Source organism: Mauremys reevesii, linkage group 22 (genome assembly GCF_016161935.1).
Source record: "Mauremys reevesii isolate NIE-2019 linkage group 22, ASM1616193v1, whole genome shotgun sequence".
NCBI lineage: Eukaryota > Metazoa > Chordata > Testudines > Geoemydidae > Mauremys > Mauremys reevesii.
This window is the reverse complement of record NC_052644.1, coordinates 1,732,799-1,760,464: the sequence shown is the minus strand read 5'-3', so window position 1 is coordinate 1,760,464 and position 27,666 is coordinate 1,732,799. Positions and strand designations below refer to the sequence as shown.

General features: G+C 59.0%; 2 protein-coding genes across 3 annotated transcripts; one reads left to right on the top strand and one right to left on the bottom strand.

The window, feature by feature from the left end:
• Positions 1–19: 19 nt before the first annotated feature.
• Positions 20–8,589, bottom strand: LOC120388437 (cytochrome P450 2G1-like). The gene is made up of 9 exons (XM_039510261.1): positions 8,410–8,589; positions 7,453–7,615; positions 6,763–6,912; positions 6,443–6,603; positions 5,273–5,449; positions 3,574–3,715; positions 2,890–3,077; positions 2,457–2,598; positions 20–264 (listed from the first exon to the last, which is right to left on the bottom strand). Exons 1-9 carry the CDS (start codon positions 8,587–8,589, stop codon positions 215–217), a joined length of 1,353 nt encoding a protein of 450 aa, XP_039366195.1. The 3' UTR covers positions 20–214.
• On the top strand, positions 3,974–27,161 carry LOC120388423 (cytochrome P450 2G1-like). Of its 2 annotated transcripts, none has more exons than XM_039510243.1 (9): positions 3,974–4,077; positions 21,086–21,248; positions 21,758–21,907; positions 22,766–22,926; positions 23,174–23,350; positions 23,601–23,742; positions 24,297–24,484; positions 24,706–24,847; positions 25,841–27,160. In XM_039510243.1, the coding sequence occupies exons 1-9, from the start codon at positions 4,066–4,068 to the stop codon at positions 26,020–26,022; spliced, it is 1,317 nt and encodes a 438-aa protein (XP_039366177.1). In that variant the 5' UTR covers positions 3,974–4,065; the 3' UTR covers positions 26,023–27,160. The 2 variants fall into 2 exon arrangements, with proteins under 2 accessions (XP_039366177.1, XP_039366178.1); XM_039510244.1 differs by lacking the exon at positions 3,974–4,077 and adding an exon at positions 19,174–19,362 and having other exon boundaries at positions 25,841–27,161.
• The last annotated feature ends 505 nt before the right edge of the window (positions 27,162–27,666 follow it).

The window sequence follows — 27,666 nt, the reverse complement described above, 5'->3', positions numbered from 1 at the left end:
CCGTCGTGCGCCCCCGGCTTGAGATTTTAACGCGGTTTCCGCTTGACGCCTGCTGAGGCAGACGCTCCTGGCGGGACTCAACGGGACGTCCCCGCGATGAGGCTCTCGGCCGTTACTGGATGTTCTCCTGAAAACGTGCTGGGCTCGTAAGGACGGTGACGCTTCCTGCGTTCCCCGGGGAGGAAAGCTGGCCCTGCGCTTCCTTAGTTCGTGTTCATTCGGGGTTTGCTTGTAACTGCTTCAGCATCCAGCTTATTAAAGACCCTAAAACCGTGGTTGCAAAAGAAGGCTCGGAGAACACGTCGTGTATTGGTTCGTGTGCTTGCCTGTTCACAACCCACCTTGTTATCTAGATATGGGGATGGACGGCTGCATGGATCTATCTGTCCATCCCCGTAGCCCGCACCTCTCTCCCCCCGTACACGCCCGTCTATCTCGCTGGGCTGGCTGGCGCCGGGTTTCAGATTGTTCGTAGCTACCAAACAAGACCTTGTGGCCCAGGTTTTTAAAGGTGCTGGGCTGGGACACGCAATTCCCGGTCTCTGCCGCGGACTCCCCGGGTGACCTGGGGAGAGTTAGTTCATCTTCCCGGGCCCGAGGACCCCCACCTTTAAAATCAGGATAACGGCTCCGTCCTGGGTGTTTAGAGCGGGGCGGGGGGGGGCAAACTTTCAGGCCCGAGGGCCACAGCGGGTTTGCAAAACTGTCTGGAAGGCCGGGTAGGGAAGGCTGCACCTCCCCAAAGAGCCTGGCCCCTGCCCCCGTCCGCCCCCTCCCACTTCCTGCCCCCCGACTGCCCCCCTCAGAGCACCCACCCCATCCACTCCCCTCGCTCCTTGTCCCCTGACCGCCGCCTCCTGGGACCCCCCGCCCCAACCGCCCCCGGGACCCCACCCCCCATCCACCCCCCTCGCTCCTTGTCACCTGACTGCCCCCTCCTGGGACCCCCCAGCCCTTAACCGCCCCGGGACCCCACCCCATCCAACGCCCCTGCTCGCTGTCCCCTGACTGCCCCCTCCTGGGACCCCTGCCCCAACCGCCCGGGACCCCACCCCACCCAACGCCCCTGCTCGCTGTCCCCTGACTGCCCCCTCCTGGGACCCCCCGCCCCAACCGCCCGCAGGACCCCATCCCCATCCAACGCCCCTGCTCGCTGTCCCCTGACTGCCCCTCCTGGGACCCCTGCCCCAACCGCCCCGGGACCCCACCCCACCCAACGCCCCTGCTCGCTGTCCCCTGACTGCCCCCTCCTGGGACCCCCCGCCCCAACCGCCCGCAGGACCCCATCCCCATCCAACGCCGCTGCTCGCTGTCCCCTGACTGCCCGGACCCCCATCCACACCCCCACTCCCTGACAAGCCCCCCAGGGACTCTCACACTTACCCAACCCCCCATCCCTCGACTGCCCTCCAGAACCTCTGGCCTCTGACAGGCCCCCTGCTCCCTGTCCCCTGCTTGCTGCGGAAACCCCCGCCCCTTATCCAACCCCCCCGCCCCGGCCCCCTTACCGGGCGGCTCAGAGCTGCATGTCTGGCAGCCGCGCCGCCCAGCTGGAGCCAGCCATGCTGGTGCGCTGCCCTGCAGGAGCGTGCAACCCCACCCAGAGCACTGCCCTGCAGGAGCGTGCAACCCCACCCAGAGCGCTGCCCTGCAGGACTGTGCAACCCCGAGCACTGCCCTGCAGGAGCGTGCAACCCCGAGCACTGCCCTGCAGGAGTGTGCAACTCCCCACCCAGAGCACTGCCCGCAGGAGCGCAACCCCACCCAGAGTACTGCCCGCAGGAGCGTGCAACCCCACCCAGAGCGCTGCCCTGCAGGAGCGTGCAACCCCGAGCACTGCCCTGCAGGAGCGCAACCCCACCCAGAGCACTGCCCTGCAGGAGCGTGCAACCCCAGAGCACTGCCCGCAGGAGCGTGCAACCCCAGAGCACTGCCCTGTGGGAGCGTGCAACCCCAGACGGGGTCTGGGCGGCGCCCGGCCCGACGGGGCCCTGATTTCGGCCGGGTCTGGGCGGCGCCCGGCCGACGGGGCCCTGATCTCAGCCGGGGTCTGGGCAGCGCCCGGCGCGACGGGGCCCTAATCTCGGCCGGGGTCTGGGGGGTGCCCGGCCCAACGGGGCCCTGATCTCGGCCGGGGTCTGGGCAGCGCCCGGCGCGACGGGGCCCTAATCTCGGCTGGGGTCTGGGCGGCGCCCGGCCCGACGGGGCCCTGATCTCGGCCGGGGTCTGGGCAGCGCCCGGCCCGACGGGGGTCCCACTTTCTTACTGCAATGGGAGCTGAATACGAACCTTCCTGCGTCAGCGGAGCTGTAACTGAAATGGGTTAGAAGGAATGTCCCTGTCAGGCGTGTTATTCTATATCTGCCCACGAGGGGCCCCTTCCCCGTGTCTCAGAAACCGCAGCTGGGGGGCAGCCGGGCTCGTGCGACGTCCCCTTGGCCCTCCCGGCTCTGTACCTGTGGAGAATGGCATGAAGGCCTCGTTCGCCTTGAATTGACCCTGCTCGTCGAGGAAGCGCCCGGGGTCGAATCTCTCGGGGTCCCTGAAGCGGCTGGGGTCCCGCAGCACAGAGCTCAGCACTGGGAACACCTCCGTGCCCTGGCAGCAGAGAGGAGCAGAGGCAATGGGTAGAGCAGGGAGGACGAGGACTTAGGACTCCTGGGTTCTATTCCTGGAGCAGCCCCGACTCAGTCTCCCTCTCTGCAAAATGGGTCTAGTGATCCCAGTTTTGCGTTGCATGTAGTGATGGGCAACAATTCCGCTCGGTTACCCCGGATTGAGATGGGTGTAACGCTGGCTCCAGTGGAGTTACTCCGGGCTGACATTCGGGAGGGTGGGGGGCAGGAGGGGGAAGGGAATCGGCCCCGTACGGACATCATGAGCTGTTACCTTGGGAATGGTGTAGCCCCTGAAGTGGGTGTCCCAGGTCAGGGCGTGCGGGAGGTTCATGGGAATAACGTCGCTGAACCTCTGAATCTCGTGGATGACGGCGTCGGTGTAGGGCATCCGGCTCCGGTCCTCCACCGCCGGCATGTGGCTACGCCCGATCACCCGGTCGATCTCCTGGGTCATCTTCTCTAGGGAGGCCAGCGGAGACGAGGTACGTCAGCTGCAGATCTGACACCCCCGGGGTGAGGAGCACGGCCCCCACGTTCAAAGCCAGGATAACGCAGCCCGGTGTGTCCCTCCGGGGGTCAGCCAGCCAGTGACGCCCCATGGGTCCCTCACCGCGGAGAAGAGCGAGAACTCTGCCGGGGTGACGGCACGGGGGTTTGTCTACTCAGGCTGCTGGAGGCAGACAGACCCTGCTCGTTAGCTCCTGGCCAAGGTACGACCCGGAGGGACCCTTGGGAAGGGTGGAGGATGCTAACGAATGGGTAAGGGATGCTAGGAACCATCAAACTCCTTCCATGTCTGAATACTCCAGATGGGGCCGAAAGTTACCACCCACTCAGGCCGGATCCTCAGCTCCACCGGAGTCAAGGGAGCGAGGCCCGTTGACGCTAGCGGGGGATCTGGCCCATTTATTCCAAGCTTCCAACCTAATCCCCAGCTTCCCGCCCACTCGGTTACCTTCCACCTCCGGGTGTGTCAGCAGGATCAGGAGTCCGTAGCGCAGGGTGGAGCTGACGGTCTGGGTGCCGATGAAGAAGAGGTTGAACGCCGTCAGGACCAAGTTTCTGAGGTGGAATTCCGTGGCGGGGTTCAGGATTTCCTTGGAAAGCACAGGCGGGTACACGGGTTATCACCGGGGTAGGGACAGATCCTCGGCTGGTGCAAGTCGGCAGAGCCCCATGGAGTTCAATGGCCTTTGGATCCACCCCCAACCCCATAGGTCACTGCCCCTTTGACAGGCACAGACGGGGTGAGAGACTGAGCTGATGCCCGGTTACCATGGTGCTGCCAGGTTACCATGGAGTTGCCCGGTTACCATGGTGCTGCCAGGTTACCAAGGAAGCAGTAAGGGACCGAGGAGAGTCCAGGTGACTATGGAGGCCCTGCTGGAGAGCTGAAACGTGCAGGTTACTTAGGAACAATAATGGCCTACGGCTGCGGGAAGTCACCATGTGTCTTAAGGTTTGACGAGTATTTCCACAGGGACTTGGTTATGGGCTAGGAGGGGATGTAAGGGTCTGTTAAAAGCACCTGAGGGACCCGCGGTAAAACCGAGCGAGTTGCTTGCTAAATAACTGATGCTGGTGGGTTTATAAGAGCCGCCCCACCCCCGGCCCGTGGCCAGGAGAAGCAGGTGAGATACACAAGAAAGTGCCATGAAGGACAAGAACAGGAAAGCCGAGACGGGAAGAATAAGCCTGCGGCAGGCAGCCAATCTGTGGCGTGGTCGCTCCTGGGTTGTAGGCGAGCTGAGAATCAGCCAGTGACATGGCTAATCGCGCAGATGGGTGGGGCGGGTGCCGTGTGGGTGTCGCCGGGTTTCATGCTGATTGGAAGATCTCTAACCTTAATGGCGACGGGGAGAAGGATAATGAATACGTGGTGGGGGCGGTACATACGTGCTAAAATATAAGGGGGTATTTGGAGCATCGTAGGAACAATCCATCCCGACCTGCCCACGCCCCGGGAGAAGGTAACTGATCATTATAGTTATGGATTCATTTTGCCTATTCACTGTCCTAATGGTAGTTGTTAACCGCAAGAAACGTTTGTGGTTCAAATCAAGGTTTGCATCCCTACATCTGGGTGTCTGAGCCCGAGTGGGTTACAGTACCCACATCAGCTCTACGTTTCCGTGGAGGTTCTAGGTTTCCATGGAGATTCTAGGTTTCCATGGCAGCACTAAGAGACCGCAGAGATTCTAGGTTTCCATGGAGATTCTAGGTTTCCACGGAGGCACTCAGAGGTCCTGGAGGTGCTAAGGTATCGTGGATGGACTCAGAGATTTACTAATTAATTACTCACGTGTGTTACCATAGCGCTAGCAAGCCCTAGTCGTGGGTCAGGCCCCATTGTGCTCGGTGGTTACAAAGACAGGACAAAAAGATGCTGCCCCAAAGAGCTTCCGATCTCAGGATCAGGCAAGAGAGCACGCAGGGAACACAGGGAATCCCTGAGGCCGTGTGGGCCAGCATGATGGGCCGCGGTTCCAGTGCACCAGCGGCCAAACAGTGGTCAGGTGTGAGGGCATCAGGACAAAGGGGAGTTGAAAAACTTGCTTTGATTCCCTGAAGTACGTGGCGATGCCTGAATTGCACGTGTGAAACAAAGGCCACTGGGGCCACGTCTGTCCGTCTCAGCTTCTCTCTTTCCAGACCTTTTCCATCTGGAGGAGGAAGCAGTCGATGAAATCCCGCGGGTTATCACGGTCCAGAGACGCCTGGTTCGCTTTGATCCTCTCCAAGATGAAGCTGTTGATGTCCTCCAGGTCTCGGAAGATCTGTTTGTGGGCTCCTGGAAGGAAGCGCATGACCCAGGAAAACATCTCGTAGAGCTGTAGAGTGGGGTATGGAAAACTGTGTTAAAATGGGGCAGCTTTGAAAGCTCTGGGGTTTCCTAGTCCTGCTGGAAGGCATGTGGCTCTAGAGGGAAGTGTCTAATCACAGGCAACCTGGAGAGGGTGGGGGGAGCTGTGCCTCAGGGCTTGAAGAGCAGCCTGTTTTGTCTCTCTCTGTTTCTGGGTTCTCGTGTGTTATCGTTCCAAATTCTCCGAAACAGGGTGACATTGCAACCTTCCCCCAAGAGTGTTTGATGTTTTTATCCAGCCTCTGTCGGTGTGTCGTGAACATAATATATAGGGCAGAGAAAACCAGGGGGACGCACATGCGACCTTCCAAACTCGGCTTCTCTCGAGCACCAGCGTTTCAAGGCCAGAAGATTACTCTCTAGTCTGATCTCCTTCTATATGTCCTGTTTCTTGTCATTCTCCCACGCCACCTCTTTCCCCCCTCCAGACCCCACCCCCCACTCGCTCCTCTCTGCCCCTCCCCCATCCCTCGCCCTTATTTAAAAGTGATGGGGGGGCCCGGCGCCCCCTGCTCCAGCACCCCTGCTTGCCGTCCCTTCTAACCCTATGGCTCTGAACGAGGCCGGTGATACACTGAGGGTAGGACAAGAAGTAAAGGGCTTGAACTGCAGCAAGGGAGTTTTCGGTTAGAGATTAGGAAAAACTTTCCGTCTCTGAGGGGAGTTGCGAACAGGCGCCGCAGGGGCTGTGGAATCCCCGACCCTGGCGGTTTTTAACAGCAAGTTGGGGAGACGCCTGCCGGGATCGATCTAGGTTGATTGGTCCTGCCTGAGCACAGGGGGCTGGACTCGATGACCTCGAGGTCCCTTCCAGCCCCACGCCTGAGTCTGTGGGGCTGATTCTCAGGCTTCTCTGCCCCACTCCTGCAGGATAAAGGGGGCCGGGGTGGCCCCCCGGGGATCCCCCTCCAGGGGGTGTCTGGGAGCGCTGGGTCCTATCCCTGGCTCCAGGGCCGCTCACCTGTCCCCAGGTGGAGCTGAACCGCACGAAGAGCTGGTTGGTCTTGGCCAGCAAGTCGAGGAAGCTCTCGTCCGCGGAATCGAAGCGCTGGCCGAAGACGATGGAGCAGATGACGCTGGAGGCCGAGCGGCTCAGGAAGAAGGTGGGGTCGAAGGGCGAACCTGGAAGGAGAAGAGGGGACGGGACATTCAGCCCGTCCAGCAGCTCTGGTACCGGAACGTCTGACGGCTTCCAGCAGGGAGGGGCATGAACGGGGAGCTCCCGCAGCTGCTCCCCACAGCCTGACCCGGCCGGACAGAGGAACCCACAAATAGACGAACCCTTGGTTTTCCTGAACTCCTCCACCAGGCGCTGGGCCTGGTCCTGGATCTGCTGCTCCACGCTCCGCTGCCCCGTGCCGAAGTCCTGCAGCGCGGCGAGGGAGAACCGGCGCAGCTGCCGCCACCGCTCCCCGTTGGAGAAGAGCAGCCCTGGGGATCGGAGGATTGTGCAAAGCGTCCCGTCAAGGGCACAGGAAAGGGAACCGGGAGCGCGGTGAGTGGCCAGCCTGGAGGGGCTGGTGAGAACCCTGCACATTGCTGGCACGCCAAGGGGCTCCGTGCGTGTGAGACACGCGTTCAGTGACCTCACAGCCCCACTGGTGAGTCTGTAGCTGGGGGAAAGGAGACAGAGGTGGACGTGCCCAAGCTGGCTCACTGAGTCAGTGGCGGAACCAGGGACAGAACCCAGGAGTCCTGGCTCCCAGCCCCCCCGCTCTAACCACGGGACCCCACTCCCCTCCCAGAGCCGGGGAGAGAACCCAGGAGTCCTGGCTCCCAGCCCCCCCTGCTCTAACCACTGGACCCCACTCCCCTCCCAGAGCCTGGGAGTGAACCCAGGAGTCCTGGCTCCCAGCCCCCTCTGCTCTAACCACCAGACCCCACTCCCCTCCCAGAGCCGGGGAGAGAACCCAGGAGTCCTGGCTCCCAGCCATCAGACCACATGCCTTATATGTGGCCTGCGGAACTCACCAAACCCCTGGACAGCCTCCTCGAAGGCCGCCAGCTTCCCTCTCCCGCTGAACTCGTCGGCTCGATCCTCCAGGGCCTCCTTCACGGCCTCGTACCCCCACAGGACCACGACCCGCCGGGGGCCCAGATGAACCGTGAAGACCGGGCCGTACTTGTCCCTGAGCTGCGGTAGAAAGCAGGGGGGGTGGAACTGAGCCGAATCCGTCCCCATGCACTAGGGGCGTGATTTACTAGGGGGCCTTGCTTGTCCCCATGCCCGGCTTTCCATAGGCCTGCACGCGCCGCGCTCTGCCCTCTTCGCCTGCCAGACTTTTCAGGCTAGAATCTAATCCCGTGTCAAGCTCTACACGCCAACACAAATTCCCGCCCTCTGCATTTTTCTGAGGTGACACCCCTGGTTTGCAGTCGCTGAGCGTATCGATCGGCTTTCTCGCTGACACCCTGTTCGTGCAGCCACCACCCGGCTCGGCTGGTGAACCGTGCAAAAATCCTTTCACGGTGATTTATCTATACAAGCAACCGCCCCGTGTCCTCCCCCATGCCCGCTCGCCGCACCCAGCCCCTAAACTCTCCTTGGCCCCAAATATCCTCCTGCACCCACGCCCCACGCCCGAGCCTGTGCAACAGCGCACAAAGCTGAGATGCAGCGACCTCTGGGGCGGAGCACATCAGTCGCCCCCGTGTGCTGCACTATATGGACGTACAGCGCCTAGCGCACCGGGGTCCTGAGCGTTGTTTGGGGCTCCCGGGCCTACGTAATAAGGGGGGGAATAAATCAAGAGGCCATGCCGCCCAGCAGCACAGGGGAGAGAATTTGAGCTGAGGATACTGCAGCTCGTGTGGGAACGGTTCCCGGTGGCGGTGAAGGATGCCAGGATTTCTTTCAGAGCTGCAGTAGCAGGCTCCTAACCGCTCCCCAGGAAGAGCAAACGCGGGAAGCAGGCAGACGTGACCTACCTCCCTGAGCGAATTCACCATCCCCTCCGCTTTCAGCTCTAGCGCGTTGCCCAGGAAAGGCAGGGGAGCGGGGCCGGGGGGAAGGTGGCTTCTCTGGGACCTCGGTCTGCGCACGAGGAGGTAGATCAGGCCTGAAATGCACAGCAGCAGCAGAAGAGTGGTTACGTATCCGCCCCCCATCGGGTCCTGCGGTTGTGTCAGCCGGGAGAGGGTCTCTGGCCCGCGTTCTGCGGGATCTCCGACTGGATGATCAAATAACCCCGCGCTGGCCGTAGCGTCCGCGAGAAACAGCCGAGCTGCTCGGAGGAGGCGTCTCGGCAGCCCGGGGATCCCAGGCTTTATAATGGCTGGTTTCAGGCCGGCTGGGCGGTATTTACCCAGGAGGGTTGTAACATGCCTTGGGTGCATACGGTTCTTATCTGGGGCCGCTGGCGTTGTTTAAACATGGGCGCAGCCCAGAGCGGGTTTGGCTCAGACCAAAGCGATGGAGGGAGCTTGGAGGACTCAACCGCTGGGAAATCCAGCCAGGATACGGCTTTGGGTCGTCCATTCCCCCTTGTGGTGAAAGCCCTGGGCTGAGCCTCGGGGGATCTGGCTGCAATTCCTCTCTGCCACAGAGTCCCTGCGAGACCTTGGGCAAGCACCTGCCTCTCTGTGCCTCAGTTTCCCCATTTGTGAAGAGAATCTTAGTCCCTTCCCTTTCTCTATTAGATTGGGAGCTCTCTGGAGGCAGGGACTGTCTCTTGCCCTTTGTCTGTGCAGCACCCGGCCCAACGGGGGTCCTGATCTCGGTCGGGGTCTGGGCCAGGCCTGGCACAACGGGGCCCTGATCTCAGTCGGGGTCTCAAGATGCAGCCACAATACCTGTAATACGAAGCGTCTGAAGCCAGGCGTCCTCAGCACCAGCTGTGCATGAAGCCACACGACTGACGTCTGTCCGCGGTGGTTCTGTCTCTCTCTGCTCCCCGCGGGGGAGCACCGTGTGGGCGGGGGCCATTGTGCACACAAGCGCAGCCAAGGCTGGGGTCAGGCCCTTAACAACAGCAAACAGACCCGGCCCGAGCCCCGACCCCGTAACCTGGGGAAACCTCCCGCCCTCCCGGGGCTGCTCTGGGAGGCAGGAGCTCCCCTCTCGCGAGCCCGGAGTCTGTGTGCAGCAAAGAAAGGGAAACGGCAGGACTGTCCCTTGAACACGCCACCCCCCCGTGCCCCGGTCGGTCGGTTAGCGAAGAGCCAGGGTTCCCGGGGGATGGAACAATGCACCCGGCTCCCGCCCAGCGCTAGCCACCGCCGCTCGCGGGACAGCCCGGCCTCATGTCCCGCCACTTACCCCAGCCCTCGGGGGAACCGTGCAGCCAGTGCGATCTCTGGGGTGTCCTTCGCTGCCCCCCCAGGCCGGCTCCCCGCTCTACGATCCCCTCCACTGAGTCTCATCAGCTCTGTCCTGCACCGCTGGCGAGGGGCGGCCCCAGCGGTGCCTGGGGCTTTTTACACAGGGAGAAACCCCCATCCCCACCCCTTTGGCATCCCGGCCCCCCGCGTAGCCAGCGAGGGGCATTTTAGGGTGACCCCCCCCCAAGCCGGGCCTGCTGCATTCAGCCCCGGTGCCCTTTCCTCATACAAGAGGGGTCACCGTTCCGTCCCCCCGGCCTTCAAACCCTCCACGATTCGTCACCCCGAACTGGCCGGGCTGGATCCAAAGCTGCGCCAGGCGCTGTGCGTGTCTGTACCAACCCGGGCTGCTCCTGAGCGCTGTTCTCTCACAGCCCTCGCTCACGCCTGCCGCGGTCTGAGCCTCGGCCCCCACCCCCTGACCCCTGCCAGGCTCCCCGCCCCACGGCTGAAATCTGGGTGGAAACTGAGGCCAGTGCAGGACTTGGTCGGCCAGCAATGCAGCCAATGGGCTTGTAAAGCAGCGTGTTACACCAGCCGGATCTCCCTCCTATCCTACTGCAGGGGCTAGTGGTTAGAGTGGGGGGGTGGGGCTAGGAGCCAGGACTCCTGGGTTCTCTCCCAGCTCTGGGAGGGGAGTGGGGTCTGGTGGTTGGGGCTGAGAGCTCGGACTCCTGGGTTCTCTCCCAGCTCTGGGAGGGGAGTGGGGTCTGGTGGTTAGAGCAGGGGGGCTGGGAGCCCGGACTCCTGGGTTCTGTCCCAGCTATGTGCGATGGATGCGGGCAGCTGTTTGCATTTTTTCTGCTGCGTCATTCCCCCACCTGCCAGAGCCAAATACTGACGCCAGGCCCCGCTGTAGACTCTGTCCTTGCTCGGGCGGAGGGGAGCTAAGAGCCAGCGGCTGAGGCAGGACTGGCTGAGTTTGCCCAAGCGGAGGACAGAGAAGTATCTCCCCAGCCCCACTGAGGAGGGGAGAAGCAGCAAAGTGGTAGAACCTGATCTACCCCCCCAGGCACACCAGCAACTGCCCTCCCCCCACCGGCCACGGCAAGGTTGTGTGTGCAGCGGCAGCCGTGCAGCAGCTCCCCCGTCTGTTTGCACCGGGCTGAGCTGTGGGCGTGCAAAGCGAGTGTGCACCGGCGTGTGCTGTAACACTGCCCCAGTGCTCCCTGCTCGGTCACCATCTGCTGTGAGACTCACGGGCTCGGGCCACACGCGCCAGCTCCGTGGAGCTGTTCGTCAGGCCCGGGGAAGGTGCTCGGCACGTCCCAGGGGTTCACGCCGCGGCGAGCTGCCAACCAGCCGGGTTGTGCCAGCTGCTCGGTGCCGTGTTCTCGGAGCGCCCGGCAGTCACCGAGCCAGCAGCCCAGGCTTTCCGTGAGGACGGATCCCAGGCTCGGGTCGGCGGCCCAGGCGCTCGGCCAGTTTACTATCAGCAAAGCACGGTCCTAGCGCCTGTCCGATGGGTCACACGTCTGCCCGTGACAGGCAATGACTCAGTCAGACACCAGGGTCCTGGCTCCTACAGAGACGCCCCTCCTAGGACGGCTCCTTTCATGCACTGATACAAACAGGTTACATCTCCCGCTCGCTCCAGGCATTCCCGGGTACCACCCGTCTCCTCCTACCCGCGACTTGGAGCAAAACACCCCTGTCAAGCTCTCCTTATCTCAGGAGGGGTCGGGCAGGTCTGGTGCAATCGCCTAGGAATCTGTTTACCGAGCTACTGGAGAGATCTGGGCTTTTTCTGCACCCAGCAGGTATCCTCGGCTTGCTGGACTGCATTGCTCTTCCGCCAAGCTCTGGTTCCCAGCCTTCGGTTCACACGGTTGGCTATGCCCAGGGCTCCAGCAAGGCCTACGCGATAGAGCCAGAGCGACCACCTTGCACAAGATCACTCAGGCCGAAGCGGGGTTGGTGGGTTACAGAGCGCGGCAGAGAACTGTCAGCTCAGTGCGTCTACTCAGGCTCGGATCCTTGGCGCTCCCGGGCTCGTCTGGTGAAGGTGTCGGGCACATTTCCTGGGAGGATGAGGCCTGAGAGGCCAGATCTGGGGGGTTTCTGCCTGTTCTTGGTTTCCTGCGGGAGTTCATTCAGGTGGCAGGGCTTTGGGCGTCCCTTCCCCCGCTGGGGTGTTATGTCGTGCGGCGGATGAGGTCCCCCCAGGTTGTGATCGGCCTGTAAGAAAGGTGTGTTTGATTAAAGAGGCTAGGACTCTTCAGTTTGGAAAAGAGAAGACTAAGAGGGGATATGATAGAGGTCTATAAAATCATGAGTGATGTTGAGAAAGTGGATAAGGAAAAGTTATTTACTTATTCCCATAATACAAGAACTAGGGGTCACCAAATGAAATTAATAGGCAGCAGGTTTAAAACAAATAAAACGAAGTTCTCTTCACGCAGCGCACAGTCAACTTGTGGAACTCCTTACCTGAGGAGGTTGTGAAGGCTAGGACTATAACAATGTTTAAAAGGGGACTGGATAAATTCATGGTGGCTAAGTCCATAAATGGCTATTAGCCAGGATGGGTAAGAATGGTGTCCCTAGCCTCTGTTCGTCAGAGGATGGAGATGGATGGCAGGAGAGAGATCACTTGATCATTGCCTGTTAGATTCACTCCCTCAGGGGCACCTGGCATTGGCCACTGTCGGTAGACAGATACTGGGCTAGATGGACCTTTGGTCTGACCCGGTATGGCCTTTCTTATGTTCTTATGGGGCGGTACTGATATCAGAGCAGTGGAGAGCTGTAACTCCGAATGGTTTGGCAGGTGATGCAATTCTGCCTCCCTAACTGGATCTGATTCCCGAAGGGGGCAGGAAAAGCCGGGGGGAAGAGGTGCAATATGTGTTCGTTTCCCCTCTTTCTGCCTCAGTTTCCCCTCACACCCTTGTCTACATGTCGGCTGTGGGCTCTTCAGGGCAGGCTCTCACTCCCTGGCTGTCCTGTGCTCACTCTCAGCTGAGATCCACAGATGCTGCCGTGCTACTAACGAGTAATAACCATTGACCAGCGCAGCCCTGTTCAGACTGGTTCTTCGGATGCCTGGAGTGAGAGTTACAGCTGCAGGCGTTATATAGTGAGGCATGGAGAGAAGGGAGTTACCTCACAAGTGGGGACCCAGTGCTGACAGGGCCAATTCGATCAGGGTGGATGTGGTCCACTCCCAATAACAGATGAGGAGGTGTCAATTCCAGGAGAGGGGAAGCTGCTTCTGTGATGAGCCAGCCACTCCCAGGCCCTATTCAAGCCCAAATTAATGGTGTTACATGTGCAAATGAATTTTAGTTCTGCTGTTTCTCTTTGACGTCTGTTTCTGAAGTTTTTTTTGTTCAAGTATATTTTGTTCATGTGCCAGCAATGCCCCCCTGCCACGTACCCTGGCCAACCCCGACAGTCCCTACGTAAAGGAATAAATGGACACAAATCGGACATCAGGAACGGTACCATGGAAAAGCCAGTAGGAAAACCTGTCACCCTCCCTGGACAGTCTATAAGAGATTTAAAAGGAGCCATCCTGCAACAAGAAAACCTTCAGAAACAGACGTCAAAGAGAAACAGCAGAACTAAAATTCATTTGCATATGTAACACCATTAATTTGGGCTTGAATAGGGCCTGGGAGTGGCTGGCTCATCACAGAAGCAGCTTCCCCTCTCCTGGAATTGACACCTCCTCATCTGTTATTGGGAGTGGATCACATCCACCCTGATCGAATTGGCCCTGTCAGCACTGGGTCTCCACTTGTGAGGTAACTCCCTTCTCTCCGTGTGTCACTATATAGGGGTTTTTTTTTAACCCTTTTTTAACCTTTTTATCTCTTTTTAAATTTTTTTTTTTTTTAACCACGATGCATCTTTACCTGGTCCGGACCAATACCATGAGGCGGTATGACAACCCCTCTTGAGGCGGTAAAAACCCCTCAGCACCGGTGCATTCTAATGCATTTACCTATGCATTACCTTATGCATTTCCTTGGCCAACTCAGCAGTTCCCAGTACTGCTATAAACTAACCTTATTGGGGCCTCTCCCCAATACCACTTTGCATCTGATCCTGCTGCACAGTCAATAAGTTCAGATGGCGTGAGCCCAACAGAGACAGACGTCCTCACGGAAAGTCCTCCTCCGATACCCCAATAGAGATTTCAAAAGGTCTCATACCTCTCATGTGGCGCCATGGGGTTCGAAAGGGAATGATCCGTAGTAGTTGTCTGTGGGTCCGTGGGCGTTGCCATCCCGGACGAGCCCCCAAATTGTCGAAGAAAAACTCAGTTCTCGCTTTTTGTTTGGGTGCAGCAAAATCAAATACTTTATTATTTCTCCAGTAATTACCATGGAGGGAGAGAGTGCCATAGGACACAGGGTCGCCCCAGTCCTGGACAGGTCTCTCAACTGGTAACCAATTACATTAAGCCTTTATACCTTTGTTACAGACAATTTCTAGCAATCATGGAGACTGTAAAAAGCAACAAATACATTTTGTTTATACATAGCAGAAAGGCTTATTTTATTTGTCTCTCTCTTAAAAAAAGCAAGCCTGCATTTTGGTTAGTGATTGCAAGGTTGTTATAACTTTGTACACAGTTCCTGTCCTGTCGCCTCGCACTATCTTTGCTCCTACAAGTCTCACGTCATTAGGGTTACAGTATGGCCTGACTCTTGCTAACTGACTGACACGCATTAAAATCCGCTTCAAATCCTTGTTAATTATTTACTGGCTTCCACAGGGCCGTGGCTCCACTGGGGTCAATGGGGCCCAGATCCCAGCTGGTGTGAATGGGCCGTGGCTCCACTGGAGTCAATGGGGCCCAGATCCCAGCTGGTGTGAATGGGCTGTGGCTCCACTGGGGTCAATGGGCCCAGATCCCAGCTGGTGTGAAGGGGCCATGGCTGCACTGGAGTCAATGGGGCCCAGATCCCAGCTGGTGTGAATGAGGGTAACTGTACAAGGGAGCTCTGCCAACTGATCCTAACACGCTGCCCTGCTCCAGACCAGACTGGCGCTGCTGCACTCAGGGCGCGTGCCAGAGTTGCACGGAATATAGCTCATTGAAAGCTAATTGAGAGTAATGCAGCTCTAGAGCTGCAAGCTCCTTATGTGTCAGCCAAGTTCATTCATGGTCTTTAATCATCCATTAACCGATGGACTTAATGTGCAACCCGCTGATTGATAAGAGGGAGGTTAATGGTGAATCGATTAGCAAAACAAAGCAAAATAAAGAAAAACAGAGAGGGGAAAAGCAACACAGATTGCCATGATCCTGAGGTTACAAGGATGAATAAGCAGAATTTTGGGGTCAGATCCCAGCTGGTGTGAATGGGCCGTGGCTGCACTGCAGTCAATGGGGCCAGATCCCAGCTGGTGTGAATGGGCCGTATTGGAGTCAATGGGGCTAGATCCCAGCTGGTGTGAATGGGCCGTGGCTGCACTGCAGTCAATGGGGCCAGATCCCAGCTGGTGTGAATGGGCCGTATTGGAGTCAATGGGGCTAGATCCCAGCTGGTGTGAATGGGCAGTGGCTGCACTGCAGTCAGTGGGGCCAGATCCCAGCTGGTGTGAATGGGCCATTGCTCCACTGGGGTCAATGGGGCCAGATCCCAGCTGGTGTGAATGGGCCGTGGCTCCACTGGAGTCAATGGGGCCAGATCCCAGCTGGTGTGAATGGGCCGTGGCTCCACTGCAGTCAATGGGGCCAGATCCCAGCTGGTGTGAATGGGCAGTGGCTGCACTGGAGTCAATGGGGCCAGATCCCAGCTGGTGTGAATGGGCTGTGGCTCCACTGGAGTCAATGGGGCAGATCCCAGCTGGTGTGAATGGGCAGTGGCTGCACTGGAGTCAATGGGGCCAGATCCCAGCTGGTGTGAATGGGCAGTGGCTGCACTGGAGTCAATGGGGCCAGATCCCAGCTGGTGTGAATGGGCCATTGGCTCCACTGGAGTCAATGGGGCAGATCCCAGCTGGTGTGAATGGGCCGTGGCTGCACTGGAGTCAATGTGGCAGATCCCAGCTGGTGTGAATGGGCTGTGGCTCCACTGGAATCAATGGGGCCAGATCCCAGCTGGTGTGAATGGGCAGTGGCTGCACTGCAGTCAATGAGGCCAGATCCCAGGTGGTGTGAATGGGCCGTATTGGAGTCAATGGGGCTAGATCCCAGCTGGTGTGAATGGGCCGTGGCTCCACTGGAGTCAATGGGGCCAGATCCCAGCTGGTGTGAATGGGCCGTTGCTCCACTGGGGTCAATGGGGCCAGATCCCAGCTGGTGTGAATGGGCCGTGGCTCCACTGCAGTCAATGGGGCCAGATCCCAGCTGGTGTGAATGGGCCGTGGCTGCACTGGAGTGAATGGGGCAGATCCCAGCTGGTGTGAATGGACAGTAGCTGCACTGCAGTCAATGGGGCCAGATCCCAGCTGGTGTGAATGGGCCATGGCTCCACTGGAGTCAATGGGGCAGATCCCAGCTGGTGTGAATGGGCCGTGGCTGCACTGGAGTCAGTGGGTCCAGATCCCAGCTGGTGTGAATGGGCCGTGGCTGCACTGCAGTCAATGGGGCTAGATCCCAGCTGGTGTGAATGGGCCGTGGCTGCACTGGAGTCAATGGGGCCAGATCCCAGCTGGTGTGAATGGGCAGTGGCTGCACTGGAGTCAATGGGGCCAGATCCCAGCTGGTGTGAATGGGCCGTGGCTCCACTGGAATCAATGGGGCCAGATCCCAGCTGGTGTGAATGGGCCGTGGCTGCACTGGAGTCAGTGGGTCCAGATCCCAGCTGGTGTGAATGGGCCGTGGCTGCACTGCAGTCAATGGGGCCAGATCCCAGCTGGTGTGAATGGGCTGTGGCTGCACTGCAGTCAATGGGGCCAGATCCCAGCTGGTGTGAATGGGCCGTGGCTCCACTGGAGTCAATGGGGCCAGATCCCAGCTGGTGTGAATGGGCAGTGGCTGCACTGCAGTCAATGGGGCCAGATCCCAGCTGGTGTGAATGGGCCGTGGCTGCACTGGAGTCAATGGGGCCAGATCCCAGCTGGTGTGAATGGGCAGTGGCTGCACTGCAGTCAATGGGGCCAGATCCTAGCTGGTGTGAATGGGCTGTGGCTGCACTGCAGTCAATGGGGCCAGATCCCAGCTGGTGTGAATGGGCAGTGGCTGCACTGGAGTCAATGGGCCCAGATCCCAGCTGGTGTGAATGGGCCGTGGCTCCACTGGAGTCAATGGGGCCAGATCCCAGCTGGTGTGAATGGGCCGTGGCTCCACTGGAGTCAATGGGGCAGATCCCAGCTGGTGTGAATGGGCCGTGGCTGCACTGCAGTCAATGGGGCCAGATCCCAGCTGGTGTGAATGGGCCGTGGCTGCACTGCAGTCAATGGGGCCAGATCCCCAGCTCTTGGCCCTTGAGCTAGACTGGGACAATTATACTATTTCTTTTGGGTTAATCTTCCCTTCTGCTCTTTGAGTGACGAGAACGCAGGGACAGAGCAGAGCCGGCTGGTGCCATTGTTAACCTCGAACAAGATCTAAGTAAACAGAGGCTGCTACACTCATTGTCTTCTTCCAGTTCTCCCACCATACGAGTCCCCATTGCAAACTCACTGCTCGAACACGGCGCTGCTAGCCACGGCCAACGAACAGCCCTGATTCCCATTCACCTCCTTCCTTCGCATGTCCTGAAAGGTAGAGGTTGGGTCATTAAGTCTTTCTGGCTCATTGTCCTGCGATGTCTATGGGCAGAAGGGATGGAGGGATGGATGGGTGGGTGGGTGGATGGAGGGGTGTCTATGGGCAGGGAGGGAGGATGGAGAGATGGATGGGTGGGTGGATGGAGGGGTGTCTATGGGCAGGAGGGATTGATGGGTGGATGGATGGAGGGTTGCCTATGGGCAGGGATGGATGGATGGAGGGATGAATGGATGGAGGGGTGGATGGAGAGATGGAGGGATGGATGGGTGGGTGGAGGGGTGGGTGGATGGATGGGTGGATGGAGGGATGTCTATGGGCAGGAGGGATGGATGGGTGGGTGGATGGATGGAGGGGTGCCTATGGGCAGGGAGGGATGGATGGGTGGATGGAGGGGTGTCTATGGGCAGGAGGGATGGATGGGTGGGTGGATGGATGGAGGGGTGCCTATGGGCAGGGAGGGATGGATGGAGGGATGGGTGGGTGGATGGATGGAGGGGTGCCTATGGGCAGGGAGGGATGGATGGGTGGATGGATGGAGGGGTTTCTATGGGCAGGGATGGAGGGATGGATGGGTGGATGGAGGGATGGATGGGTGGGTGGATGGAGGGGTGTCTATGGGCAGGAGGGATGGATGGGTGGATGGATGGGTGGGTGGATGGAGGAGTGTCTATGGGCAGGGAGGGATGGATGGGTGGATGGAGGAGTGTCTATGGGCAGGGAGGGATGGATGGGTGGGTGGATGGAGGAGTGTCTATGGGCAGGGAGGGATGGGTGGATGGAGGGATGGATGGGTGGGTGGATGGAGGGGTGTCTATGGGCAGGAGGGATGGATGGGTGGATGGATGGGTGGGTGGATGGAGGGGTGTCTATTGGCAGGGATGGAGGGGTGGATGGAGGGATGGATGGGTGGGTGGATGGAGGGGTGTCTATGGGCAGGAGGGATGGATGGGTGGATGGATGGAGGTGGATGGAGGGATGGGATGGGTGGGTGGATGGATGGGTGGATGGGTGGATGGATGGGTGGGTGGGTGGAGAGGTGTCTATGGGCAGGAGGGATGGATGGGTGGATGGATGGAGGGGTGTCTGGGGAAGGAGGGATGGGTGGATGGAGGGGTGGATGGAGGGATGGATGGGTGGGTGGATGGAGGGGTGTCTATGGGCAGGAGGGATGGATGGGTGGATGGATGGAGGGGTGGATGGAGGGATGGGTGGGTGGATGGGGGGGTGGGTGGGTGGGTGGATGGAGGGATGGGTGGGTGGGTGGAGGGGTGTCTATGGGGATAGATGGAGAGATAAAGGGGATGTGGGGATAGATAGTGAACAACCGCCAATGGGTAGATAGATGCTACAAATATGATTGACAGGTTAGGTAGGCGAGGTGATATCTGTAATTGGACCAGCGTCTGACCCCCCCCAGCTCCGAGCACCGGCCCCTGCCCCCTCCTCGCCCACCTCCCCTCGCTTTCCGTGCAGGGCGGAACGAGAGACACGAAGAAGCCACTGGTGGGTTATGGCGAAGCCGGGGAGATCGTCCCCAGCACCAGAGGCTTTCACAATGTTGACAAACAAGGAGATAATTAGAGGCATGTGACTGGCGGATTAGAGAAGTGTTTGCCCAGGGCCATTATGCAATGTAGGAGGCAGGCCAAACCCGACTGGGAGTGGATATAAGCGAGGGCTTTCCAGGCTGGGGAGTGACTCCACGCACCATGGAGCTGGCTGGAGCCATCACCATCTTCCTGGGCATCTACGTGTCCTGCCTCCTTGTCATCTCCGCCTGGAGGAAGCAGTCGCGCTACAAGAACCTGCCCCCCGGGCCCACTCCCCTCCCGCTGATCGGGAACTTTCTGCAGATGAAGGTGGGAGAAACCCTGAAATCACTGGAGAAGGTGAGTCACCGAGAGCCGCTGCAAGCGACCCGCAGCCACTGGCTCTGGAGCCAGCTCATGGGGAGACCAGTTCATTTGAAAGTCTGTGTGTCTATTCCTATATATACCTGTGTACACCCCGTCTCTGCGTCTACCCAGCCCCGGACACCCCGTCTCTGCGTCTACCCAGCCCCGGACACCCCGTCTCTGCGTCTACCCAGCCCCGGACACCCCGTCTCTGCGTCTACCCAGCCCCAGACACCCCGTCTCTGCGTCTACCCAGCCCCAGACACCCCGTCTCTGCGTCTACCCAGCCCCAGACACCCCGTCTCTGCGTCTACCCAGCCCCGGACACCCTGCCATCTAACTCTGTCCACCCCCATGTCTATCTATCTATTTAATCCCCATACACCCCATCTGTCTATCTGTCTGTCCCCATACACCCCGTCCGTCTGTCTGTCTGTCTATGTATCTATCCCCAGGCACACCCTCTAGCTCAGGGGTAGGCAACCTATGGCCCGGGTGCCGAAGGCGGCACACGAGCTGATTTTCAGTGGCACTCACACTGCCTGGGTCCTGGCCACCGGTCCGGGGGGTTCTGCATTTTAATTTAATTTTAAATGAAGCTTCTTAAACATTTTAAAAGCCTTATTTACTTTACACACAACAATAGTTTAGTTCTATATTATAGACTTATAGAAAGAGACCTTCTAAAAATGTTAAAACGTATGACTGGCACGGGAAACCTTAACTTAGAGTGACTAACTGAAGACTCGGCCCAGCACTGCTGAAGGGCTGCCGACCCCTGGGCTAGCTAGTTAACTGGCTAACCGCTCCCTAGCCCTCTCTCTGTCTAGTTACATACCAGCCACCATAGATACCATGCGCTGTCTCTGCGTCTTTCTATGTAAATCCCCACAGCTCTGTCTGTATGTGTCTGTCTCTTGAATGTTACACACTCTGCATTCAGATCAGTTGTGTCTCGGCCCCTTGGGGGTTCAGTCCCACATGCACTGAATGAAACGGAGACGGTTCCATTTCTCAGATTGCACCTGGCCCGCCAGGGGTGCAGGGAACGGATCTCTGCTGATCAACTGCCGTGTTACCCGCTTGGCAACTCAGTTTGTGTTTCTGAGGCTTCAGCAGCCACCAAATCAACCACCAGGCCGGAGCCGATGGACGTCTCTTTTCACTGCTAAGAATAGCACTGAGCGTCTTGTACAGCACCTGGCGCGCTGGGGTCCTGCTCCAGGAGACGGGGTTTGCAATGCAGCTCATAAAGGATAGTCATGGGGTGGGGAATAAAAAGATTTTCGTGGCAAGATTTCCCAACAGAAAGTTGAGTTTTCAACCAAGTATAGTTTGTGGAAAGGTCGGCTCTGTGTGAACGTTGCCGAGTGGGGGGCAGGAACACAGGGGTGGGGGCAGGAAAACAAATAATTTCAGCTGAAAATTAAAAATGTTTTGGTTTCCAGAAGGATTTGGCCCAATATATATATTTAGTTTGTCAATTTTCAGCCAAGAATTTTTCCATTTTCGGCAGTTTTCAGGGCAAACTTTTTTCAGGTTTTGGCCAAAAAATATTCCATTTCAAGCCAAAAATGTTTCTGTTTTCAGCCTAAATGGTTTCTGGCTTTGGCAGGGTATTGGGGGGAGGGGGCGCTAAGGGGGGGGGTTGGAATTTTTGGTTGTATTTTGTTTTTTTGACATTTCCCGCCCCCCTCTGATCCCCTCTCCCGTACAGCTGAGTGCGAAGTACGGCCCGGTGTTCACCGTCTATTTCGGGTCCAAGCCCATCGTGGTGCTGTGCGGGCACGAGGCGGTGAAGGAGGCGCTGGTGGACCAGGCTGAGGAGTTCAGCGGCAGAGCCCACCTGCCGACCGTCGAGAAGAACTTCCAGGGCTTTGGTGAGGAGCCAGCGAGGTGCAATGAACCTCCCCAGACTTACAGGGCCAGATCCCCAGCTGGGCCAGATCAAGATAGTGGAACGACGCCAGCTCCAAGCTGGCCCACTTCCAGCATTTGCTGTCATGAGCCCCAGGCTGACGGGCTGTGGGACTTCTGGGAGATCAGGAGAACAAAGACCCCCCCATGCTAAAGTGTTCCCGCTCCCTGAGTGTGAAGCTTTGCATGTTTCACAGGGGTGGGGCAGGAGGTGGTTCCCTTTTAAACACACATGGTCCTATCACGCCATTGTGTGTCCAGATTCGCCGCGAGCTTTGCACCAACCAGCCCATGCAACCCCCCCCGCAGCCCGATTGCACCCCCAGAAGAGCCGGCTTGGTGCATTTTTGCATCACTGGACCAGAGCTGGGACCTTCCCTTCACCACCCTCCCCCTTGGCCTGCGCCACGGCACCTGGCTCATTTCAACGGCCGTTCGTCTTCCTGGGCTGAAACCCCTCGTCTCCCTCCAGGGGTGGTTTTTGCCAACGGGGAGCGGTGGCGGCAGCTGCGCCGGTTCTCCCTCACCGTCCTGCGGAACTTCGGCATGGGGAAGAAAAGCATCGAGCAGCGGATCCAGGAGGAGGCGCAGTTCCTGCTGGAAGCCTTTCGAAATACAAAAGGTGACTCAGCGGAGTGGTGCCCCCCCGCGCCCCCCACCCCACCCGGGGATCGTCTCCAGCCCAGGCACCACCCAGGTCCGGCTCAAGCCCCGGTTTGAGGATTTCCCCGGTGGCAGGGCTGCTGGCTGCCTTTCTGCACAGGGATGAACCTCACCCGCTTTGCGTTTCATCCACGTGCAGAGCGAGGTTAAAAAACCAACCACTGGGCACGTTTAGTCTGGAGCAGAGACGACTGGGGGGGACCTGAGAATAGCCAGGAAGGGCTGTTACAAAGAGGACGGGGATCTGCTGTTCTCCGTGTCCATTGAAGGTCAAAGAAGACGTCCTGGGCTTAATCTGCAGCCAGGGAGATCTAGGTTAGATATTGGAGGAAACGTTCTCCCCCGCAGGGGAGCGAAGCCCTGGGACAGGGGAGAGAAGGAGGCTGTGGGGTCCCCGCCACTGCAGGTTTTTAAGAACAGGTGGGAGAAACCCTTGTAGGGCTGGGCTAGGGTTAGTCAGCACGGGGGGCAGGAGTTGGTGACCTCTCGAGATCGCTCACCCCACGGCATCGTAGCAATGTCGGGCTGGAACGACTCGGGCAGATAGATCTGGATTGAAAGGTTGTGTAGCATACGGGACACCTCTGGACCCCCCGTGGCGTCTCTGTGCGGAGTCACAGGTTCCAAGGGGAGGAGGAACCACTCCAAAGATCCAGTCTGACCTCGGGCATAACACTGGCCCGAGAAGTCCCCGGAACGGTTCCTGTTTGAACTGTTATGAAGCATCCGAGTCCGCTCCGAAACTCCCTGCATGTTGGCTGCTCCTCTTCCCCCAATGACCGATGGCCCCTTCTCCCTTCTCTCCCCCCTGCGCCAGCGGAACCTTTTGATCCGACCTTCTTCTTGAGCCGGGCCGTCTCCAACGTCATCTGCTCCATCGTCTTTGGCGACCGCTTTGACTACGAAGACAAAGAATTCCTGTCCTTGCTGCAGATGATGAATGAAAGCTTTAGGGAGATCAGCACCCCGTGGTCACAGGTATGTCCTGCTCTAAATGAAATGGTCGGTATTTTCATTGCACGTGGGTTACTGCAGATAACTGTGTTCTGGGCCACCAGAGCAAATGCAGAGTAATGCGATAGACTTCAGTGAAGGTACTCCAGATTCACCCCGGCGTGACTCCAGATTCACCCCGGCGTGACTCCAGATTCACCCCGGCATGACTGACAGTCTGGCTCTGGGGATGCACCAAAACCTGTTCTCTGTGTGTCTCTTCTCTTTCCAGTTCTATGACATGTATGCGAGTTTCCTCAAATACTTCCCCGGCCCTCACATGAAGATCTACTACATACTGGAAGACATGAGGAAATTTATTGAGAGGAGAGTGAAGCAGAACCAAGCAACGCTGGATGCCAATTCCCCCCGGGATTTTATCGATTGCTTCCTGATCCAAATGGAAAAGGTACGGTGCTCTGGGAGCTGAGTGAATGGCTCGGGTGAGCGTCGAGCAAACACAGTGCTAGGGGCCCCATGAGTCATGCAATTTTCACCCATAACAAATACCAGGATCCCCCCACCCCAAAACAGCAGCAAAGTGATTTTGCAGAGTTCAGACAGGAATCGTTGTGCAAAACTGAACTTTTAAGACCAGCTCTCCTGTGGCTGTGGAAATCCCCATGCTGAGGTTTCAGCCTATGTTGATTTTCCCCAAGGAAAAGCAAAACCCTTCCAGTGAATTTAACACCAAGAACTTGGAGCTCACCACGCTCAACTTGTTCTTCGCCGGCACGGAGACCGTCAGCTCCACCCTGAGATACGGGTTCCTGCTCCTGATGAAACACCCGGAGGTCCTAGGTAACTAAGGAACGTTCATAAGCAGTCGCTGAATTGCACGGGTCAAACCCCGGGGGAGGTTTGCAAAAGGCCCATGCACCGGAGTTAGGGCCTGTCTCCACCAAGCACGAAGCCCAGCTCGGTGGGACTTTGGCTTGTGGGCTTGGAAACGCCTCTGCCTGGGTTTGCTGGACGCAGGTCTCCCAGCCGTGCTAACCCGGAGACCCTGATGCGGGTCTGCGGCTTTGGGCTGCGTCCGCACTGCACAATGGGACAGGGCTTGGAGTTACAGAGGGCCTGGGGCTCTGACCCCACCCCCCAGCAGGGTCCGAGGACCCAGGTCCTGAGCGCTTGCTGACCCGAGTCAGACTGATTTGCAGGTGATCAGTATCATTATGGGGAAACTGAGGCACGGGGCCTGAGGTCAGCGGCAGAGCTGGAAAGAGAATCTGGGTCTTCCGTGTCCAGTCCGGGGCTCTGCCCTCTAGGCCCTGGGGGTCCCCGCTCTCCCCACTCCTGAGCAGGTCCCAGGAGCCGCCAGGCTGGGGGTTAAGCTCTGTCTGTGGCGCTGGCAGGGAAGCTGCATGAGGAGATCGACCGGGTGATCGGCCAGAGCCGCGTCCCGGCCATCGAGGACCGGAGCCAGATGCCCTACACCGATGCCGTGATCCACGAGATCCAGCGGTTCAGCGACCTGATCCCCATGGATGTGCCCCACATCGTGACCCGGGACACCCAGTTCAGAGGCTACACCATCCCCCAGGTGAGGGGCAAGCGGGCGGGGGCGCAGGGGGGAGTCCGGGTCCGATTCTCAGCAGCTCTGACCCCATTGGCAGTTACCCGAGACCTGCCCGCTGAGCGGCTCTGTTCCTGCGTAATCCCAGCGTGGGGGCAGAGAGGGGAGGGCATGCCCGGGAGGGGGGACGGGGCGGACGGCTCCCACCCAGCTCGTCTTGTTCTGACCGCCTGGCGCTCTGCTCCCAGGGCACCGAGATCTACCCCATGCTCAGCACCGTCCTGCGCGACCCCAGCAAGTTCAAAACCCCCGAAAGCTTCAACCCCGGGAACTTCCTGGAGGAGACGGGGCGGTTCCGGAAAAACGACGCCTTCGTGCCCTTTTCCTCAGGTGAGCTGCCTCATCCGGACTCCTCCGTCTGCCTGTGCGTCCGTCCCCAGACACGCTGCAGTGCCCCTAATCCTCACTCCTCGGCCCGTCTGCCCGTCCGTCCCCAGACACGCTGCAGTGCCCCAATCCTCACTCCTCGGCCTGTCTGTCCGTCCGTCCCCAGACACGCTGCAGTGCCCCTAATCCTCACTCCTCCGTCTGCCTGTCTGTCCATCCCCAGACACGCTGCAGTGCCCCTAATCCTCACTCCTCGGCCCGTCTGTCCATCCGTCCCCAGACACGCTGCAGTGCCCCAATCCTCACTCCTCGGCCTGTCTGTCTGTCCGTCCCCAGACACGCTGCAGTGCCCCTAATCCTCACTCCTCGGCCTGTCTGTCCGTCCGTCCCCAGACACGCTGCAGTGCCCCTAATCCTCACTCCTCGGCCCGTCTGTCCGTCCGTCCCCAGACACGCTGCAGTGCCCCAATCCTCACTCCTCAGCCCGTCTGCCCGTCCGTCCCCAGACACGCTGCAGTGCCCCTAATCCTCACTCCTCGGCCCGTCTGCCCGTCCGTCCCCAGACACGCTGCAGTGCCCCTAATCCTCACTCCTCGGCCTGTCTGTCCGTCCGTCCCCAGACACGCTGCAGTGCCCCTAATCCTCACTCCTCGGCCTGTCCGTCCGTCCGTCCCCAGACACACTGCAGTGCCCCTAATCCACACTGCTCTATCTATCCCCATAGCCCCCGTATCTATCTATCTATCTACCCCCTGCACACACTCTCTCTCTCCATGCACCAAACGCTGTGGAATCAGAACAGTGATTGCAAAGCTCGACCCCCCCATTGCTTCCTCGCGCTAGGCATCCCGTCCGTGTGTGCGCCGGGCGGCTGACAATCCGCCCGGCTGCTCCCAGCGTAGGCCGGCCCCTCCCCGCCCGCCCACCCCGGCGCATCCATGCGGCAGGCGTGTGGCTCACTCCCCACCCCGGCGCCCTCCCTCTTGTCCCTCGTAGGGAAGCGGATCTGTCTGGGCGAGGCGCTGGCTCGCATGGAGCTCTTCCTCTTCCTCACCACCATCCTGCAGCGCTTCACGCTGACGCCCCTGGTGGCCCCGGAGGACATCGACACCAGGCCACTGGAGAGCGGCTTTGCCAAAATCCCCCCCTTCTACCAGCTCTGCGTGGTCCCTCGCTGACGGCGACAGAAGGAGAGAAGGCCCAGGCAGGGGCCCCCGTCTGGCTGAGAAACCACAGGTGCCAGGGGCACGTGCAACATATCAGGCCTGCTTCTCAGTTCCCCCCTCCCTGCGCTTGGTTTAAAGTAGCTTTAAACTCCTCTTACCTATTATGGACTGTGTGTGGCGCTGGTGTCAGTCACAGCAGCCTCGGGGCTGCTCTAACTCACGCTGGGGGACACAGAACAGCCCCCTGTGGGCCCTGGGGGGCAGAGAATAACCACAGCACAGTGCTCTCTGGCTGCCCTCTGCACCCGGGGCTGGGAGCAGTGTGGTGGGATCAGGGCCCTTGTGCAATGGGAGTGGGGGGGATCTTCGGGGGCCTGGCTGGCACGGATGTAACTGCCTTGCTCGGAGTTACGTGAGTGAGAACGAAAGCCAGGGCCGGGGTCTCCTTCAGCCCAGGAGCAGGGATCTCGTGGGCTGCGCAATCCACACGCAGGAGTGACGTCGCGATACCAGCCTGCGCCCCGGTGCAGACAGCGCGAGGTGGAGGGACGAATTCCTCCCTCCACCCAGCGAGGCCTCTCGTGGAGAGGGATGAAATCCGCCAACGGGAGCCCCCCGCCCGGCGCTGCCGTGTCTCCACCGCAGCCTTTCAAGCGGGCCTGGCTGGAGCACCTGGGCTGTCAGAACAGCTCCGGGGGTGATTCGCCGCCGACGTAACCCGAACCCATTAACCTGCTCCTGGCCCCGGGTGGGCTCAGGGAGGCAGCAGCCCTGTCATGTGCTGGCCTTGCACTGGGGCTGGGAAGCAGGGAGCCCCGTCGTGCGCCCCCGGCTTGAGATTTTAACGCGGTTTCCGCTTGACGCCTGCTGAGGCAGACGCTCCTGGCGGGACTCAACGGGACGTCCCCGCGATGAGGCTCTCGGCCGTTACTGGATGTTCTCCTGAAAACGTGCTGGGCTCGTAAGGACGGTGACGCTTCCTGCGTTCCCCGGGGAGGAAAGCTGACCCTGCGCTTCCTTAGTTCGTGTTCATTCGGGGTTTGCTTGTAACTGCTTCAGCATCCAGCTTATTAAAGACCCTAAAACCGTGGTTGCAAAAGAAGGCTCGGAGAACACGTCGTGTATTGGTTCGTGTGCTTGCCTGTTCACAACCCACCTTGTTATCTAGATATGGGGATGGACGGCTGCATGGATCTATCTGTCCATCCCCGTAGCCCGCACCTCTCTCCCCCCGTACACGCCCGTCTATCTCGCTGGGCTGGCTGGCGCCGGTTTTCAGATTGTCCGTAGCTACCAAACAAGACCTTGTGGCCCAGGTTTTTAAAGGGTTTTAGGCGTTGCAACATCTAACAGACCCAGGGGAGTCTCATTGTCAAGAGGGATTTAGGAATTGCTGCAACACCCAAATACCTTATAAACTTCTCCCTTTGTCCAGGAAACAACAAGTGTTGATTTAATCACCTGCAATATTTGTCTTTTAGCCTTACCCACCTTGGGTTCGTTTACACAGAACTAATCCAAGACCTCAGTGGCTTTTCTTGATCTTTTCTCGGGTTTCTTTCTTTTCTATTCTGGGGCCAGGGGCTTGGCTGGCTTTAGGCAGATGCTCTGGCAAAGCTGGCTGCCCGGTGCTAGGCAAACAGCAGCTTGTTATGC